The sequence below is a fragment of the Tamandua tetradactyla genome, chromosome 4, assembly GCF_023851605.1.
Source record: "Tamandua tetradactyla isolate mTamTet1 chromosome 4, mTamTet1.pri, whole genome shotgun sequence".
Lineage (NCBI taxonomy): Eukaryota > Metazoa > Chordata > Mammalia > Pilosa > Myrmecophagidae > Tamandua > Tamandua tetradactyla.
In genome coordinates this window covers 77,191,951-77,209,537 of record NC_135330.1, presented here as the reverse complement: position 1 = coordinate 77,209,537, position 17,587 = coordinate 77,191,951, and the positions used below count along the sequence as shown (strand labels likewise).

The window sequence follows — 17,587 nt, the reverse complement described above, 5'->3', positions numbered from 1 at the left end:
ATACAAAAGCATCAAGGGCTGTGTTCTTGGTCTCAAGAAATGTATGGACTAGTTGGGAAAACAAGGCATAAATAAACATGAAATGTTACCGGAGATGACATAATTATTGAATGACAGGGAGACGTTTCAAAACCAGGGCTGTGTGACTCCTAAACCCATGCTCTTTCCATGACAACTGTACTTAACGCCTCTTTGTAAGAATATATTTGTAAAGACCATCCTTCTGTGTGTGTTTATTTGAACCTCCTATTATGTTTCAAATATTATAGAAGATTATCTAGATATTACTCTATAGAAGTGCAGAATAGTTTCTTTAAACATTTACATACAGAAACATATCACCATATTTTAGGTCGAACACATATAATATGTTCTTCAATTTACATCTTTCATAAGGCAGATATTCTGTAGAATTATTTAATATCCCCATTCCAGTTGAATGGTCTCCTGAATTCTCTTACCTTTCAAAGATTCAAACATTAGTGACAGAAATAGTACAAGAACAATCTTAGTAACTCTACTAAAGCACCTTAGTGGCAGCAATAAGGGAAAAAGAATACCAGGGTCACATCTTAATACTCTGAACATATGTGAAGTGAGAAGGAAAATGCATAATGGTTGAGGAGAGGATAATATAATTATTTCTACAAGGTGATTTTGATGTTTCAACTCAGTAGCATCATAGGAAATCATTTATATGAAGCATAAATACAAACATTAAACTTTAACCTAAAACATTTTTTCTTAAGCTTATACTAACATATTCCAAATATTATACTTCAAAATTGTTGCGATTCTTTTGAGAGTCAAGAATTTTGATCGTATTACTAGATGTGCAACACAAAGAATGGAATTCATAGAAATTTTAATACATTCTTTTTAATTACTCAGAAAACAGGAATATTATGTCACTCATGTTTAAATACATTTTTTTAAATACGTGTGTAACTCTTAATTCTCAAAGAAGAAGAGAGGGAGGTTATTTGAAAGTCCTTAGTTCTAAATAGAATATCTTCTAATACTAATGAATCAGCTATAAAATGAAGATTATTATCTGAAGTCAGTAAGAAATGCTTTTGTATGAGCGTAAAATTTTGGTGAGTTATTGCTTATGAATCCTAGATCATCTCGTTTCTAAAATTATAATTTTTACATACTGCAATATAGACAATAAAAAGCAGTTATACTTATAAACTTCCAAAATTGTTTTAAAGAGACTATTCCAGCCATTTTACAGGCCCTGTAAGTCTTCCTCCAAAAACACAATGAATTGAGATATATTTTCACAGTGTCTTCTGCCTTTAGTCAACATTAGATCTAATCTGCAAAAAATGCAGGTAAAGATAACTCTCTCTCTTCTAAAAGAGGAAATGAGTTAAAAGACTGACAGTCTAAATACTGTTTGGTAATCTTTCCTGATTTATATGTGAGATATTATGCAGTCAAACAGCAAGTTTAGAAAGGATTTACCAAAAAAAAAGTAAAAAACAACTATAAATTACACACTTTAACTTTATAATACCAAACGAGTTTTCATTACAATTTAGGACTCTAAAAGTGAACAGCTGTATATTATATAAATAATAACTAATATTATTTAATTATTAAAATATTTACAGTACTCTGTAAAGCTAACAGTTCATAAATTGACAATGTTCATCTGCTGCTGTGTTTAAAATTTTATTCACCCTGTTTTAGCAACAGCATTGAAGCATAATTTCAGTCACTTTATAAGTCTATAGACCAGCCACCAATAATAAATTATTGGTTCAACATTTATTAATTGTGACAGGAACACCAAATTAATCTCAGTGCTTTAGATTATTTACTGCTCTTTCACCTTTGCGTTTTATATTGACAAAGTAAAATGAATATTGATGAGCTTAGATATTGATTTTTAAATGTATAGCTTGTTCTCTACCTCATTCAAAGTCACATACCAAAAGATAGTGGATGTCTCAGTAGCAAAGGATGTAGATTTACTGTTATAAAATTGAGAACTATTGAAGCAAAAAAGCTTGCCAGCAGAATGCATTTTATAGCTTGAAAAAATGTCATCTGTAAAGGTGAAGAAAAGCAGTGAACAAAATAGGAAGAATATTATTAACACTTTTTTTTAAAGGCAGTCAGCAGTGGTCTTTGTTTTTGGTTGAAGATAGAGCTTTGAGAATTTGATAGTAAAAAGATTTAAGTATGTTTATTGAGATATTCTGGCTACCATATATTTTTAATTGCCCACTATAAATTACTAAATTCAATGTTATTCACACTTAGTATTGCTCATGACTATTCTATTGTGTAAAAATAAAATAATGTCAGTGAAAATATTCATCATAAGCAATCAGCCTCTTCTCTCCTGGGTAACTATGTGTTTTCACAAGCATGTGAGTTCTTGGCAAGAGGCTATCTTACGCTTTTTTATGACTTTTTAACTTTCTTCTACATCCTAATGAAATATTAATAGATTTTCTTATCAGTAATTTTACTTGTATTTTCTTTTATCACTGAATTGATATGACCACTGTAGATTATCTTATCTCTTCCAGGATTTTAAAATTGACAGTTTTTTTTTTTAATAGTTGTCATTAATTTTGAAACCAGGGCTTATCTGCACATAAAGCAAGGGCCTAGGAAGTATACAACACTTCACCTATTGAAACATAAACCAGCAAACCACCCTTAAATTATGTGATTTCAGACAGTCTTAATAAACAGTTCTCTGATCATTTGGTAGAGTCAACCCTTGTAGAGAGAGTAAGCACAAATATTAGTTAGAAAGTAATTGCTGATACTGACAATCTCACAGACTAAATCATGAGAAAGTACTCAAATTACAAAATACCTAGAAATGCTGAATAAAGTAGAAAGCCATCTTTTTTAGATACATAGCTGAGATTGAAAGACAGAAGGGAAAATTCTCAGGGACGAAAATGGTCATAAACAACGCTACGGTCTATCCTTAGATTTGCCAGTCTCAGAAACTTTGAGGCATGTTGTTAACACCCCTGCGGGGAAGGAACCCAAGCCTGGGAGCTGAGTGTAAAGCTTTTTATCAAATCAGAATCTCTGATGAGCTCCATGCTCAGAAGAGGGTAGACTAGAAACAAGACTTGCCCACATAAAAAAAATTTGTTGCCACCTGGGCCCCAAGTTGCACATAGTCTGAAGATTTATAACCAAGATTTCTTCCCTCATTTGGGTTTCTACTGTAAAACTAAACCTCAACAAAAACATTAAGATAAAAACCAGTCTGTGGGTGCACGGGTAATTCTGTGGTTAGAATGCCAGCCTTCCATAAGGGAGACCCAGTTTCAATTCCTGAACCATGCACCCCCCCCCCCCAAAAAAAAAAAAACCAATCTGTAACACAAATGTAAAACCACTTTAAAAATGCATGTCTTCAACTCAGGCCTCAAAGAATTGCCATAAATAAATCCTTACTGGAGATGAGTTCATAAGCCAAAACTGAAAAGTTATCCAAATATGTCCGTGAATATATGCTGTGTATTGTCTGTGTCCAAGGTGAGAGAGGTTAATATTGCAATTCACATATTACACATCAAAAGATAAATTTTAACTAATTGGAAACATCATCATCTCCACTAAAAAAAAATGTTTGCCACTAATTCTCCTGAGGAGGCAATGCAGGCAGTAGAACGTGCACAGGCTTTTGGAGTGAGACTGGCCAAGGTTTGAATTCTGGCTTACCTGCTCTATGATCCTGGTCAAGTTATCCCTTTCTGAGGCTGATTATAATCCCTGCCCCATTCCCCTTACACGGTTGAAATGAGGAATAGAGATCATGCATACCATCTGCCTCACATTTGCACCATGAAGCATAGGCAAACCACAAATGGTGCTGATTATATTATAGCAAACAAACATCCCAGTATGCCTCCAGAATCAATAGTTGCACTGTGAGATTTTTAGAATAAAAACATCTCATATTCTTCAATAATGATAATTCCATAAGAAATATATTTCTGTATAATAAAAACATCTAAGAAAAACACTCCCTTCTCCAGCCATATCAATAACATTAATTTCATTTTTCTCACCCTACGAAGCTTACATCACCTAAAAAAAAGAAACTGGTTTTACTTTAAATTTCCCTTATTTAAAAAGTTAGCAATAAGCTATTTGAATTGATTTTATTTAACAAAATTCACATGCAAAATGTCTATAACCTTGCATATAAAATATAGACTAGTCTGAATTTCAGATTTTGCTGAACTAAGAAGTGAAGTCATTAAAATATTTGACAAAAGAATAGCAATACCTATCACTTTCTCATATCACAAGCTATGTTTAATATTGTCCCTGGAGTTCTTAACAGTAATCAGAAATCCGTGTCCCTAAATTAGTTACTGAGAATATAAGACAGTACTGCACTAACAGTTTTAATAACATTGCTAATAATAATAATAATAATAATAATAGCCCTTCCCCTCAGCTGACTAGTGAAGTAATGGAAAAAGTGGATGAGAAGAGTGAGTGAGCATGAACCACTAAGTGCCTTATGAATACAGGGTAGGGACAGAGTGCACTGTTTTATGGGAAACAGCATGTGTAACTCCCCTTCCCCTGGCTGTTTATCCAACATCAATACAACATTTTAGGAGCCAAATTACTAAACAAGCTGCCAATTAGGCTTGGAGTCAGCTGGATAGATTAGCAGCTAAGAGAGGCCAACACAAGATTTTCATCTCTTGAGCCAATTACACAAGTGAATTACCATCCACAATACTCTTTGGAAGATTTGAGGGGAAAAGACCAACTCTGCTGTCAGAGATAAAAGAAGAGATCCAGCATGAGTGGACTGGGGAGGGGAACATGCAGAAGGGGTAGCGGCCTATGTTTTGCTACAATTGCAGGAGAGCGTTCTAGGAAAATACCTAAAGGATTTGGCACTGTCAGGGGCAAAAAGAAAAAGAAATAATGGTTGTGCTGCATTGTGCTGAGACTGAATTGTTGCACTCCCATATCTTAATCTCATAAAGGAAGGATGAGAAACCAACGGTAGATCTTACTCTAGCATCATTTTCCATGAAAAATAAAGTTATCTTTTTTCTTTGTTGTTTTTTCTAAGGTTGTATAGAAAGCCCCTTGTTTTTCAGAGATTTTTGTGTCTATGTGGAAAGATGTAGCATTTGAGGAAGCAAAGGTTTCCTTTTTTTTTCTTTCAAATATAACACTTTATTTTACTTTAGTTTTCTCTTTATTTTACTTTTAGAGTAAAAAGAAGTGAAATCAGCATTTTTTTAGAAAGAAAGGGTGGATTTTTGACTACCTGTATAAAAAACACAAGCATGGGGAAAGGTGGCCTATGCCACCATGCTGGAAATACCAGCATTTTTAAATTAAGATAATAAATCAATTACCATTTGCTGTTCAATTTAAGTTTGGAGAATTGACCACAATTTCACTTTTTATTTCAATTTAAATTGACCCATATTTTTCCCTAAATATTAAACAAAATTTAAACCAACTTTTGCAAGCTGCCATATGAAAAATGTGATTAAACAGATGTGTAGCCTGGAGCAGCATTAGACCTCTGATCTGATTTTAGCTTACAGATGGAATTAAATTAATTCATGGCAATGAATAAAAAATCAGGGATATGGGACAAAATACTAGCATGCTGTTTAACCTTACATACCTGATAAACAGCTGTTCACAAAAGAATTACACCCTTTACTTTTTCTTGGAGATCTATCTTGACTGCCACTTGAAATTATGAAATAAACATAATTTCAAAATACAAATCTAATTGCTTTTTTCATCGTATTACATCATATCATATCATATATCATATCAGGCAGGATTTTTGAAAAAAAAACCCTTGTCTTTGTTTTGGGTAGCTAAGAGGTCCAGGTTATATATGTATATATATGAATATGTGTGTGTGTGTGTTTGTACTCAGGAGGTTCAGGTTATATCTTTACATTTTGGAGTTAGAAATTTATTATCATTGTGGATGCCTCATTTGCCCTGGTTAAACAGCAAACAATTTCACTAGAATTTTTCTTTGACATCAGACATTGCCATTACAGTTACTGATAGTTGAAGCACTTGGTAATTGCAACATATTTTAAAACACTTGTTGAGTAAGCTAAGAACCAGTTTTTTTTTTTGACAAGTCCAAAACCAAATCATTATTGTGATCACCCAGTTCATACTCCCTGTGGTGAATTTAGCACCTGAAAACAATATATTCTATTCTCAGTCCTAAAAGTACAAAAGGCTGGGAATACCAAAATTTTCAAAATAGGGCCTTGAAGAATCAATTGGTGATTACTCTAAAGTAAATAAATACAAGACTTTAGTTACTAAAATGCATCTCTGGCATTTTGCAATTTTCTTTCTTCTACAAGTCAGAATCATAGGGAACAACCGACTTGCTCTCCCCCAGAGCACCAGGTGCAAATTTCTACACAAAATACACTACTGGTTCAGCTGTGACATTTCTTTTATCATTAGTTATTTTATTTTTTAGTGTGGAATGTATTTACCCAAGAATACATCTAAACCTATATGTTCAATTGAAAGAAAAATTATAAATTGGCCATTTGTGTTGTCACCACCCAGTGACAGGTAGTATTGTCATAATACTGAGCAAGGAAGAAAAAAAATTTAAGTTGATAGAAAATAGGAAGGAGGGTGGGTTGATGCTAAAAAGAAATCAGACTCACAAGCCTTTGAGAGTAGCGAGTGGTCTTGTCAACAACTGCCATTTTTGTCATGTCTAGGAAGGCACAGTCCACATTTCAGAACAGAAATATGCTGGAGCCAGGATTGAGCTGGTATACCTCAGGCATTCTGCAGATATTGGAAAAGTAAGACATCTTTTTCCCTGTTGGCCTAGATTGGGAATGGTGGCCAAATTCTACATCCCTGTTACGTTTGTGGCCATGAGCTTCCACAACAGACTTCTTAGGAAGCTCTGGTCCAGGAGATTGGGCTGAATAAGTTCTGACTAAAACAAAGGTTATTTTAAGATTTACCTCCCCTCCCCACACCCTTTTTTCCCTCCACAATCTCCAATTCTATTTTGTAAGATAATTATTTCCTTCTTCTGCAAGGGTAGTAATCATGAAAAATGCTCTGGTAATTGAAAGTTCTGTTGCTGGTATCTGGTTAACTCCAGATTTTTATATTCCCTTGTCATAAACCATATGACATAAAACCATCCTCTGGTAACTGCTAGAAGATGACAGAAATGGGTCAATCTGGAAGAGTCAATCCACGCCACAGCCTGCAGCAGAAGGAAGTAGCTCAGGCTCTTGTGAGTCTTTGACTTTTGTTAATTTCTCAATACTTCGACATTAGATATTAAGATAGAATATCTATATGCTCAACTTTTTTTCCATAAGGAGCTACAAGAAAATTCAAATAAAAAGTCAGTTCCTGAAAAAGTCATCAAATATAAAATGCCTAAAATAAATGCATCTCTCTTTGCTAAAAAAACAGAGGAAGAACCAGCTATTTTAAACCTCATGACAAGCATTAGCCAATCTCCTTTTCTAAAAGAAGGATTGAAGGTAGAAGATGGGAGGGAAGGAAAAAAAGAGAGGAAGTTAAAAAGGAGTAGAAATAGCATTTATACTAATTTTAATATTCCTTTCCTCTATTTTTCCCTCCCCATCGGTTTTTCTAGTCATTAAAACATAGAAATGAAGGGCAAAGGAAGAAGACAGTTAAATGATTGCATGTGTTACAAATTGAATACTAAATAACAAGAAGATTATAAGTGTAAATTCCCAGGAATTGGGGGTGCGTTCAGTTGTGCTTTTTTGTTCATTTGCTTGGTTTGTCTTTTGTTTTTGTTTTGTCTAATGTCAAGGCCCTGGGAAAATATAAAACATTTTGGTGCTGAGTTAACGTTTTGCAGAATTATCCGTTAGACTTGCATTGTAATGAAAATTAACCCATTTGTAGAGCACTTTATGGTTCACTGAGTACTTTCTTTACATACATGATCCCGTTTTATTCTTACAGCTTTCTGTGAGGTAGGCAGTGGATGTTGTACCATGCCTGTTTTACAGATGAGAAAACAGAGGTTCAAAGAGATTAAATAACTTACACAGCTACCAGGTAACAGAACTCTAAACAAGATCTTTCTCCATTGTTTCTTCTACTACAACAAACTAAGCTGCCTGTCCAAAAATGAATACACAACTCTCTCTGGTACCTAGTTAAAAAAAAGTACTAAGGGGAATGTGATTTTCTTAGCCTGAGAGGCTCCTCACCTGAGTCGGTATAATGTGCTGTCATTTTATCATTTCAGGATTTGTAGGTGAAAATGCCCAGCCAATCCTGGAAAACAACATTGGAAACCGAATGCTTCAGAGTATGGGCTGGACACCTGGATCAGGCCTTGGAAGAGATGGCAAGGGGATCTCTGAGCCGATTCAAGCCCTACAGAGGCCAAAAGGATTAGGACTTGGATTTCCTCTACCCCAAAGCACTCCTGCAGCTACTACCGCCAATTCAGGAAAATCTGCCTAAGAAGAAAAGAAAGCAAAAAATGTCTTACAGTTTTCATCCATCATATCCCATTGTTTTACAATTACAACATAGCTTCCATTTTCTGAAGCAGAAATTTACATGCCTCAAACTCATCACTCTAGATTCCTAACTGCATACAATCCTGCCGCAGTGATAGAAATGGGATTTCACCACATTTCACGGTGCTAAAGTGAAAACCAGTATCCTTTAAAGTTTTGCAGCAATTTACAGCTATTTCTTGATATAGAGAATAGCCCGTTTCTCTTATTTATTTGAATTTCAGATGTCAAGAATTTCTAATGCTTTTCTTGCTCCATGTGTATGTGTGATGCTGAAACAAATGTGAGCAAACCCACAGGTCTCTGAAGTGGGGTAGATCAAGAGGGAATGTGCTTCACATCATCCCCATCAATTGTTACCCAAAAAACCTATTATCACGTTAGGGAAGTCCTAACCAAACCTGTGTTTTCAGGCTTCCCAAATTCATACTCCTTGAATTTGAGAAATTTCTTTGTGAGGATACTTTAGCAAGGTAATACCCATTAACTTTCTATCCTTGGACAATGTAGTACAAAGTTCATAGTTATAAAACAGAAACTGATGTTTTCTGTAGATGTTTTAACAAAAGTAAACCTCATCACTATAATCACCAGAGTGCCCTCAACATTACTTTATTGCAGATTTTATAAATTTTACCTCATTTAGGACATAAAATAATTATTAAAAGAAAAATGTATTTTTTAAATTCACCATGACCGAACCATAAGTTCTATTAAATCAGACTTCTACCTCTCTCTTCCCAAAGGTTGATATTTTTTTAAGATTAACTCAATTGTAGTAAGCTGATTTTAAATTTTAATCATTGGAGTATGTTATTAGAATATTGAATAAATTTATTTGAATATTTAAATGGCTCTCCCAGGAATTCAGGGGTTTCTGGCAATGGCCCAACCCATTTACAAGGTGAACAAGAAAAGTGAATTTTACTAATTTGCCCCTTCTAAGATCTGAGTTGTTACTATAAACCCAAGCAAATCAAGTCATTTTTATCATGTATATTAATATTGAGTTATTTCTGAATCACTTGCTTCATAATGTCAGAAAGTCTAAATTGCTCTTAGTTCAGAAGATGATGATTTATATTGTCTTTATCATTAAAAACTGGTAATTATTCTTCTATTTATAATGAACCTTGACTGGTTGAGTAAAGGCTCCAACACATGTGAATCACCTTCCTAATAGGTTTTTTAAAATGTGTAAATCTTCAAGAGTTTAAAAAAAGGGGGGTGAATGGGTGGGGAGGAGAATCAGCCTTGATGGTTTGCCAGATGTACACATTTCTTTTAAGAATTATCTTCTTTCCTAGGTGTATTATGGTAAGAGGATAGGTTGGGTAGGGGGCTATACACTACCAGGTGAGTTGCTCTTTTGAAACATTCTTATGGACAAAGTAACTCATTGTATGATTTTTTTTTACAAATTTGTTACTTAGAAATTTGTCATTTAAAAAAATTTTTTAAATGCTTGTTGTATCTATGTATGGTGGGAGAAGTGGGGGAGATTGTATAGAAGTTTTTACATTTCTGTGTGGGAGTTTAGTGTTCTAGGATCTATTCAAAAGATGTCTTTGTTTTTGTTTGTCTGTTTACTTCCATTGCCTGAAGAACTTATAAAATTCCAGAATTTTTAAAAGTGAAATTTGGAGCCACTGATAACAAACTATAGGTCATTGTGAGACCTCGGTTCCTAACAGCTGAGGAATTTGGCTCCTCTTTCCACTCCACCATGTTCTAATGGGTATAAGAGCTCTTTAATAGTGAAGAAAAGCAAAACATATAAAATTATGCTCAGCTGGCATGGTAGCACTTATAAATTAGGCATTACAGTCTTTATGAATATTTCTTATTATTGCCCTTCAAAACAGGTGCAAATTTTCTGAAGCAACCCCTCTAAGATGTCCACTTAGCTTCTCTTAGCCCCACAAGAGGTCATCTTCATATTTTCAGCTAATAAAAGAAAATTCTCAATTTTGACACCCAGAGTCTTCTGTGTGGCTCACAGAAGACTTAAAATATTTCTATTGAGTATTTGGCTGTACAAAAGATATGACTCATGTTCAAAGTAGAAGAGTGAGAACAGCCCAAGCTTTTCCCGTACCCTCACACAGACAAACACCAGAAGCATATACATGCATTCCACTTTCAGTCCTTAAGAAGTATCAGTGCAGGCCTGATGTTCTGGTTCTATCTGAACTTAACTGGAGAAACAAACACTCAAAATAAAATATGGAATTTTTAACTTGTCAAATGTTGCCTTTTAAGATATGAAACCCACTAATTTATTTATGTTAGAGTTTTAGTTCATTTTTGCAAGTTACTATTTTCAGAGAACCCAAAACATCTAAAGAAGATCATGATTTAGAATGTCATTCATATCTCCTTAGAAAGGTGGCAAAATATTTACTCTAGTCCCTTGTGAAGCCACTCTTCTAGTCTACAGAATCTAAACCCTGATATCAAAGTAACTGATTGTGCTAAAAAGTACTATAAGGAAATCTTAGAGACTGCATATGTCTCTTCCCTTACTATCCACATTTTTCATTTCCCAGCAAAGTTGAGAGTCTGAGCATGACTGCATTAGCAATTAGGCTTATTTTTTCTTTATATATTTGTTATACTTGATATTGACCAGACTGTGTGCTGAGATCCTTTACTTCCTTCTCCCCAAATACAGTTTTTAAGGCCACATCATCCTCAAATTTATTTGCATATATTTTGAAATTACATGGCACCCCTTAAAAGAAAATCCATGGCTAACTAAAATTTACCAATTAATTAATCTTCACATTTGAATTCATAGATAATATAACTCATACAGTAGTTATCAAAAAACAGAGGTTAAGACAGTAGGGTTAAAGATAAACAATGTACACATACGGTGTGTTTCAAGTATACATTCATGCACAATATTCAGACATGGCTGCAAAATAGTACATTTTATAAATATGTTTAACATTGTGATTGGTATTCTTATAATTAATTGAACTGACAATTGCTTCTCTTCAATACTTTTCACTTGAACAAGTATTTCTTAAAGAGAAGAATCACTGTTGATGTAACTTTTAAAAACCATTTCTTCCTGTATTTTGTTTTTTTTTTAAGAAGTGACCTAAATTGGTATTGTAAAACTAAATTGTTTGGCAAAAAATATTTTTGGGTTTCTCTAGTTATATTTTCTTTTGGTAGCAAGATATTTTAATACTACAACAAAGAATAGAAAAATAAAGCATAATGTTTAAGAATGGTATTTACATGGAGACGTTGTCTTTATGCTTTAAATGTTTCCCTTTTACATTAATGTAATAAAAATAAAGTTGAAAAATATTAAAGCGCACTACCCATTGACAAGTAACATTTAACAGTGCAGTTAAATTCATTGTTATCTTTAAGCCCTGAATAATTTCAATATTTTCCCAAAATAAATATTTAAAAATTGGTAAATATATTTGATTCACAAATTTATTCATAGATGATTGTGATCTGTTCCATCACATTTTCATATTTTTGTTTGTTTTCTCTGAAGCTAAGCTAGGCTAACTGGTTTAACACCTCTTTCCACTCAAGGATTCTCCAATACTGAAGTAGCAAGTATACGTTCCCTCTCTGACCACTTGAATTACCAGTTGTGTGTGTTACCAGTCACTCCGTTTCCTTTTGAAAAGTAGTACCTCTCAATAACCTGCTTGGTATCTAAATATTTTTATAACACTCATTAAAATGCTGCATCCTATTTGCTATAAGAAGCATTACACTATTCATATTGATTATAATTTTTATCTTTTCTCCCTAATAATTGAGCAGAGTTGTTAGAGTAAGTAGACTTTTTTTTTTAATCCAATAGGTATTAAATATTCATTTATTTAACAGGCTTGCAGTAATATATACTCACCTGACAAGTGGACCATGAAGGCTCCTTCTGCTGGGTTCTACTAAGCAAAGACTCATTACTTTACACACCTGACATTTTAAGTAGATCCATATTTGTCTCTTGCGAGTCAGTGCCATTAACTGCCAAGAGTATGATCTACTGTTGCCACTTTTAGTTTTATCTGTGCATTAGAGTTGTCTTCTGTCTTTGAATTGTCAGACAGTTTAAATCATCCTCAGATTCACAGACCTCACTCCTGCTGCATTATAAGAATGTCCTAGGCTCACTCCTTAAATTTTCAAGGATGAAGGCAGGTACACTGTAGACTATTTTTGTGCCCCACTACCCCTCAACATGTTTTTAAGGTAGTGACAAGACTGTATTATGATAGGATCCCAGCGAAAAGAAAACATCCAAACTATTTTCTACTTGTTTTCATTCTTCCTATTACATTTCTAAGAAATTTTAATTTCTTCCTGAAAGCAGTATTCTTAAATAAAAGCAGCAAGAAAGAAAAATAGTATACTACCATACTTGATATACTTAATATATGCTCTTCAAAAACAAACAAGAAATTCTACAACCTCATATTGAGATGAATTTCTTTACCAGAATCTCATAGATATGATGAGCATATGAGTTAGAAAGAAATAAATAAATAAGGTTCTGTTATTAGATGGCTGTGTGGCAAATCCAGGATTCTAAAGTTCCTCTTTGATTGCAATAATTCATTATGGAAACAATGTAGGTAATCCACTTTTCATGTTCAGGGTATGAATTTCACAAAACAATTTTTAAATGGGTGTCATGTCCTTAGAAGCACACATTAAAGGTGTGAGATTTAAAGTGCAAACCCCATCTTTATTATATAATGGTTATAGTGTCTTTAGGTGCCCAGCAATGAGTACACTTGGTTCATAATATGCAAGCCTTGGTTCTTGACCGTCCCACAGCTTCATATACCTATTATCTTTATTGTAACACTTCTAATTCCTTTCCTTACACATCTTAGTGTACTTCCTTACACATCTTAGTGTACTTAGTGTATTTAGTTATCACAAGACAGCCTTCTAAAATGAAGAAACAATTGTCAGCACACAGGAAGCCAGCTTGCTTTGACTCCCACACTATTGTATTTCTCCATTAGGTCCCTTAACAACTCAGCTAGAAACAAGCAGCAGATTTTTTTCCCCCACTCAGTGAGTAATTGTCTGCGCTGCAGTGACAGATGTGCAATATAGCAGTTTCTTCAGGAAAAAATTAACAGTTTGTCCAGCATGTCAGCTCGCTCTTTTTAGTGCTTGGGAGGTCTTGGCCCCATTATGGATGATTTAGAAATTGAGGCAAGCAAAGACCAGCTGCCTGTGCTGAAAGCCTTCGTTAGCTAGCCTCATCTGCATTCCAGGACTCACTTACATCCAGAAATTGGTGGGGCCCCTCTGGCCACAAGATGAGTATGGGCTGACAATGCCTTGATTTGTTGAGAGAGAGAATAAATGGGTTTTTCTGAAGATGAGGAAATATCACCATTACTGGCCAATTTACAGCATTTTATCTGTTCTTCAAACATGTCACTTTTGTTATTGTTGCATGGTAATTACATAGTGAAACGGAAAGAAAACAAATTCTGGTTACGTATTCAGATGGATTGCAAAATCATATAATCCTGATAAATGCCCATTTATGATACACATGGATAAAAGGTTCATTTTAATTTTGAATGGCTAGCTCAGACACAAATAGGATATAGGATTAAATTCCAGAGAATCCAGTTACATAAAAGCAAATAGTCTTTCCTTTCATTTTCAAATCCAAGAAATTCAAGGAGATGCTATAAGGTATTTCCACAGACACAGTTTTCCTAAGACAATATGAAAAGTGAGTTTCAGCATTGTATTCTTTGGGGAATGAGAACTCCCAGTGAAACTAGAGTTTTCTTGTTCCAGAGGTCAGTCAGACCTAAAGCCTTCTCAAGAAGCCATTGGAACTCTGTGCTTATGCCAAAATATTTCCAGCTTGGAGGAATCTATGTTTTGAAGCTCATACTCTTGGTCACCTTTGAAATCTCAGCAAAGTTTTGGATACAGAAACCCCATGCTTTTACCTGAGTTCCTTTTTCTAAGATTTTTTTCTTCCCCCATCCCCAGACCCATTATTGTAAAGTGTGTAGATAATGAGAAGTGCAGAAATGAAGAGAAGCAATGGGGAGCCGCACCCTGGGACTACTACTTGAAATGTTAGCTGTGTAAAGTAATGAGTCTTTGCTTAGTAGAACCAGGCAGAAGGAGCCTTCATGGGCCACTTGTCAAGTGAATATGTATTACTGCAAACCTGTTAAATAAATGAGTATTTAATACCTATTAGCTCCCAAGTTTGCTGTGGCAGGGAAAGAGGGATAGAGGAAGCACACCAGCCCTTAACTGTCTTGGCCCAGAGGGGACACAAGTCACTTGTGTTCATTGTCTATTGGCGAGAAACTAATCACACAGGCCCAACTGAACAGAAAGCTGCAGAATATCGGGAAGCACATGGACATTGGTGAGCACTAACTTTTTCTCAATGTGATACATCTAGACTGTAAGTTCAACACAAAGCAGCATTTACCGTATTTCACTGAATCTAAGATGTCATCAGTTGTAAGCTGCAACCTTAGTTTTTTGTACCATTAAAGAAAAAAAAAACTATGATCCACCACCTGTTGCAAAATGCACGCCAATTTAAGTAACGTTAGAATGTGAAAAAATGAGAAAGTGCATTAAGTATCAAACAAATGTGCAGAGAAAAAGATTCTATAGAAATGCCAGGGAAGGCTGGATGGATAGGTGAAATTGTTGCTGTTCCTAGAAGAATGATAGAATTTGACTAGAAACTAGGAAAGTTCATTTTACCAGTAGCTGCTACTGTCTGTGTCAACATGATATGATGAAAGAGTCATAAATATTGGTATTATGCCAAGATGGGTCAGTGCCCAGCCTTAACAGTTCTGTATGATTTAGGGACTAAGCGCACTATTTTGAGCACCCTTGCTGAAGTTATAATAGTTACATAAAAGGGGTTGTGAAGATTAAATGAAATAATGCACATAAAATACCCCAGCACAGTGCCTGGTATGTAGTACGTGCTTTAAAATTTTAGTTATCTTTTCTTTTCCTGCTTCTAATGGAATGATAAATTGTTCTTGTTTGTTTACTCTTCTGCCTAAAAAGTTGGGGGAGGAGATTGCAGAGAAGTGTTGACATACCTTTACTTGGCTAGCAGGACCCATAAGGACAGTCGTATTAAAAAACCTCCCAGATTGCACAGCTAGTGACTGACATACCCTTACTTAAACTTGTGCTGTGACTCTCAAATACTAGTAGGTTTTTAAAAATCAATTCAATATAGGATTTTATATATGCTTAAATATAAATAATAAAAATTCTGTATTCAGTAAATAATTTCTTACTTGTTGACTGCAGATCATTTAGGAACCATCATTGGAACCTTCCATGGCTCTTCCTTATTAGCTTTCATCTCAGAACTGAGACCTGGAACCCAGTGCCAAGTCCCATCTGATAATGTATTTGGTCCAGGACTCTAAGAAAAGCTGAGATTTTTCCTCAAATAGGCTGCTTGCTGAAGATGCTTAGGTTGAAATTCTGTCTTCACAATCTTTTTGAGAGTATATTCTAGAACAGTACCTACCAAGCTTTAGTGGGTCTAAGACTCAGCAAGGGAACGCTTTAAAAATTCAGATTCTCAAACTCCATTCTCAAAGAAGTACCTGAGAATGAGCATGCTGTCAAGAAATACTGTCCTACAAGAACTAGATTAGGTCATCTCTAATCCGTTGCCTGCATGCACGGATTAGATGCCATTCTGTGGCAGACACGGTTGGCTCATCTGCCTAAGCTTTCATTTTCTGGAAACTGTTCTTGAGATCACCACCTGCACATTCTCCCTATGACAATTCCCAGGAATTTACAGTTAGAACTTGGAGATTTCATTCCAGCCTTGGTGTGACTGGGAGGGGAATGGGAAGCAGAAAAAGTCTGTAAATGAGATAAAGGATTGAAGCAGAGGAACAGAGGGAGAATGCAATTGGAAAGAGAAAATGTCTGGATTTCCTACAGCCCTCAAGGCCTGGCTTAAGGTGCTAGTTGTGTTCTCTTCAAAAACCAACAGAGACCTATCATTTAGATGGTGGGGGAAGGAACATTTTTCTGTGTACCTGCTGCATACCACCTCTCCTTCCATGGGACCAGCATTTTACGTTATTAGAGAAACTACTTACCAGGTGGGCCTAAATGTTGTGTAAGCAAACCTCAATCAGAGGATGAATCATTCATGTTTCAAGATTTTTTATGTTGTAAAAGAGCACAGGGTCTCTTTAGGTAATATTTTCTCAAGTGCTCATTTACAGGTCATTAAATAGTTAACCGAGGAAAAAAGTAAAAGCTGAAGTTTTTAAGCCAGTATTTATTAAACATTCACCATAGTTTCAGGTAAAGTAAATCTAAAATAATAATGACATTTAACTGTCCTGTATTTTAAATTTTCACATTAGCAGACAAGAAACCAAAATAACAGTCTGTCTTGGTTAATGCAGGATGCCTGAGCATTCTACTGAGGTTACAATTCTTTTCTGAAGCCTTATCTTCAGTTCCATAAGACACCCCTTTATCTTATAATAAATGTCCTTTATCTGTACAGATTAGCTCAAGAGCTTTTCTGTTACTTCCATTCAGCTCTATTCCTCTGGTAGCTGGTTGACTAATATTTAAATGTATTATAAAACACTGAATACTACTGTACTTGACCAGTTAATTTTCTCTGGTTGTGGAATCATCTAAGAATTTATAGTTTTAAAGGAATGATTGTACTTCATATGCTTTAATAAAGTTCTAGCTTGTGTTAAGAGAATACTAATATTTAAATAAGTTGGCCTCATTTTTCCTTTTTTAAAATTCAGCCCCAACTCTTTAAAATTCTAACCCAGTGATTCCTAGCCATGGGATAGGCCCATCACTTCAAGGGACTCCTGCAAGATTAGATAAGAATTCTGAATATTAGTTACTTTGTTTTGTAAATATGTTAATGGATATATAACATTTTTCACTGGCTGTTTTACAATTTTTATGGGTTACAGAGGAAAGGAAAGCATGGCAAAGCT

General features: G+C 34.7%; 1 protein-coding gene across 2 annotated transcripts in view; it reads left to right on the top strand.

The window, feature by feature from the left end:
- The window catches only part of GPATCH2 (G-patch domain containing 2), a 185,659-nt gene extending 173,683 nt beyond the window's left edge, over positions 1–11,976 (top strand). Inside the window, exons 10-11 of one of the 2 annotated variants that reach the window (XM_077157842.1) lie at positions 6,750–6,836; positions 8,288–8,388. In XM_077157842.1, the coding sequence (XP_077013957.1) occupies positions 6,750–6,799 (50 nt within the window). In that variant the 3' untranslated portion in view covers positions 6,800–6,836; positions 8,288–8,388. Of the gene's footprint in view, positions 1–6,749; positions 6,837–8,287 lie in introns of both variants that reach the window. The other variant, XM_077157841.1, reaches the window with a different exon arrangement.
- The last annotated feature ends 5,611 nt before the right edge of the window (positions 11,977–17,587 follow it).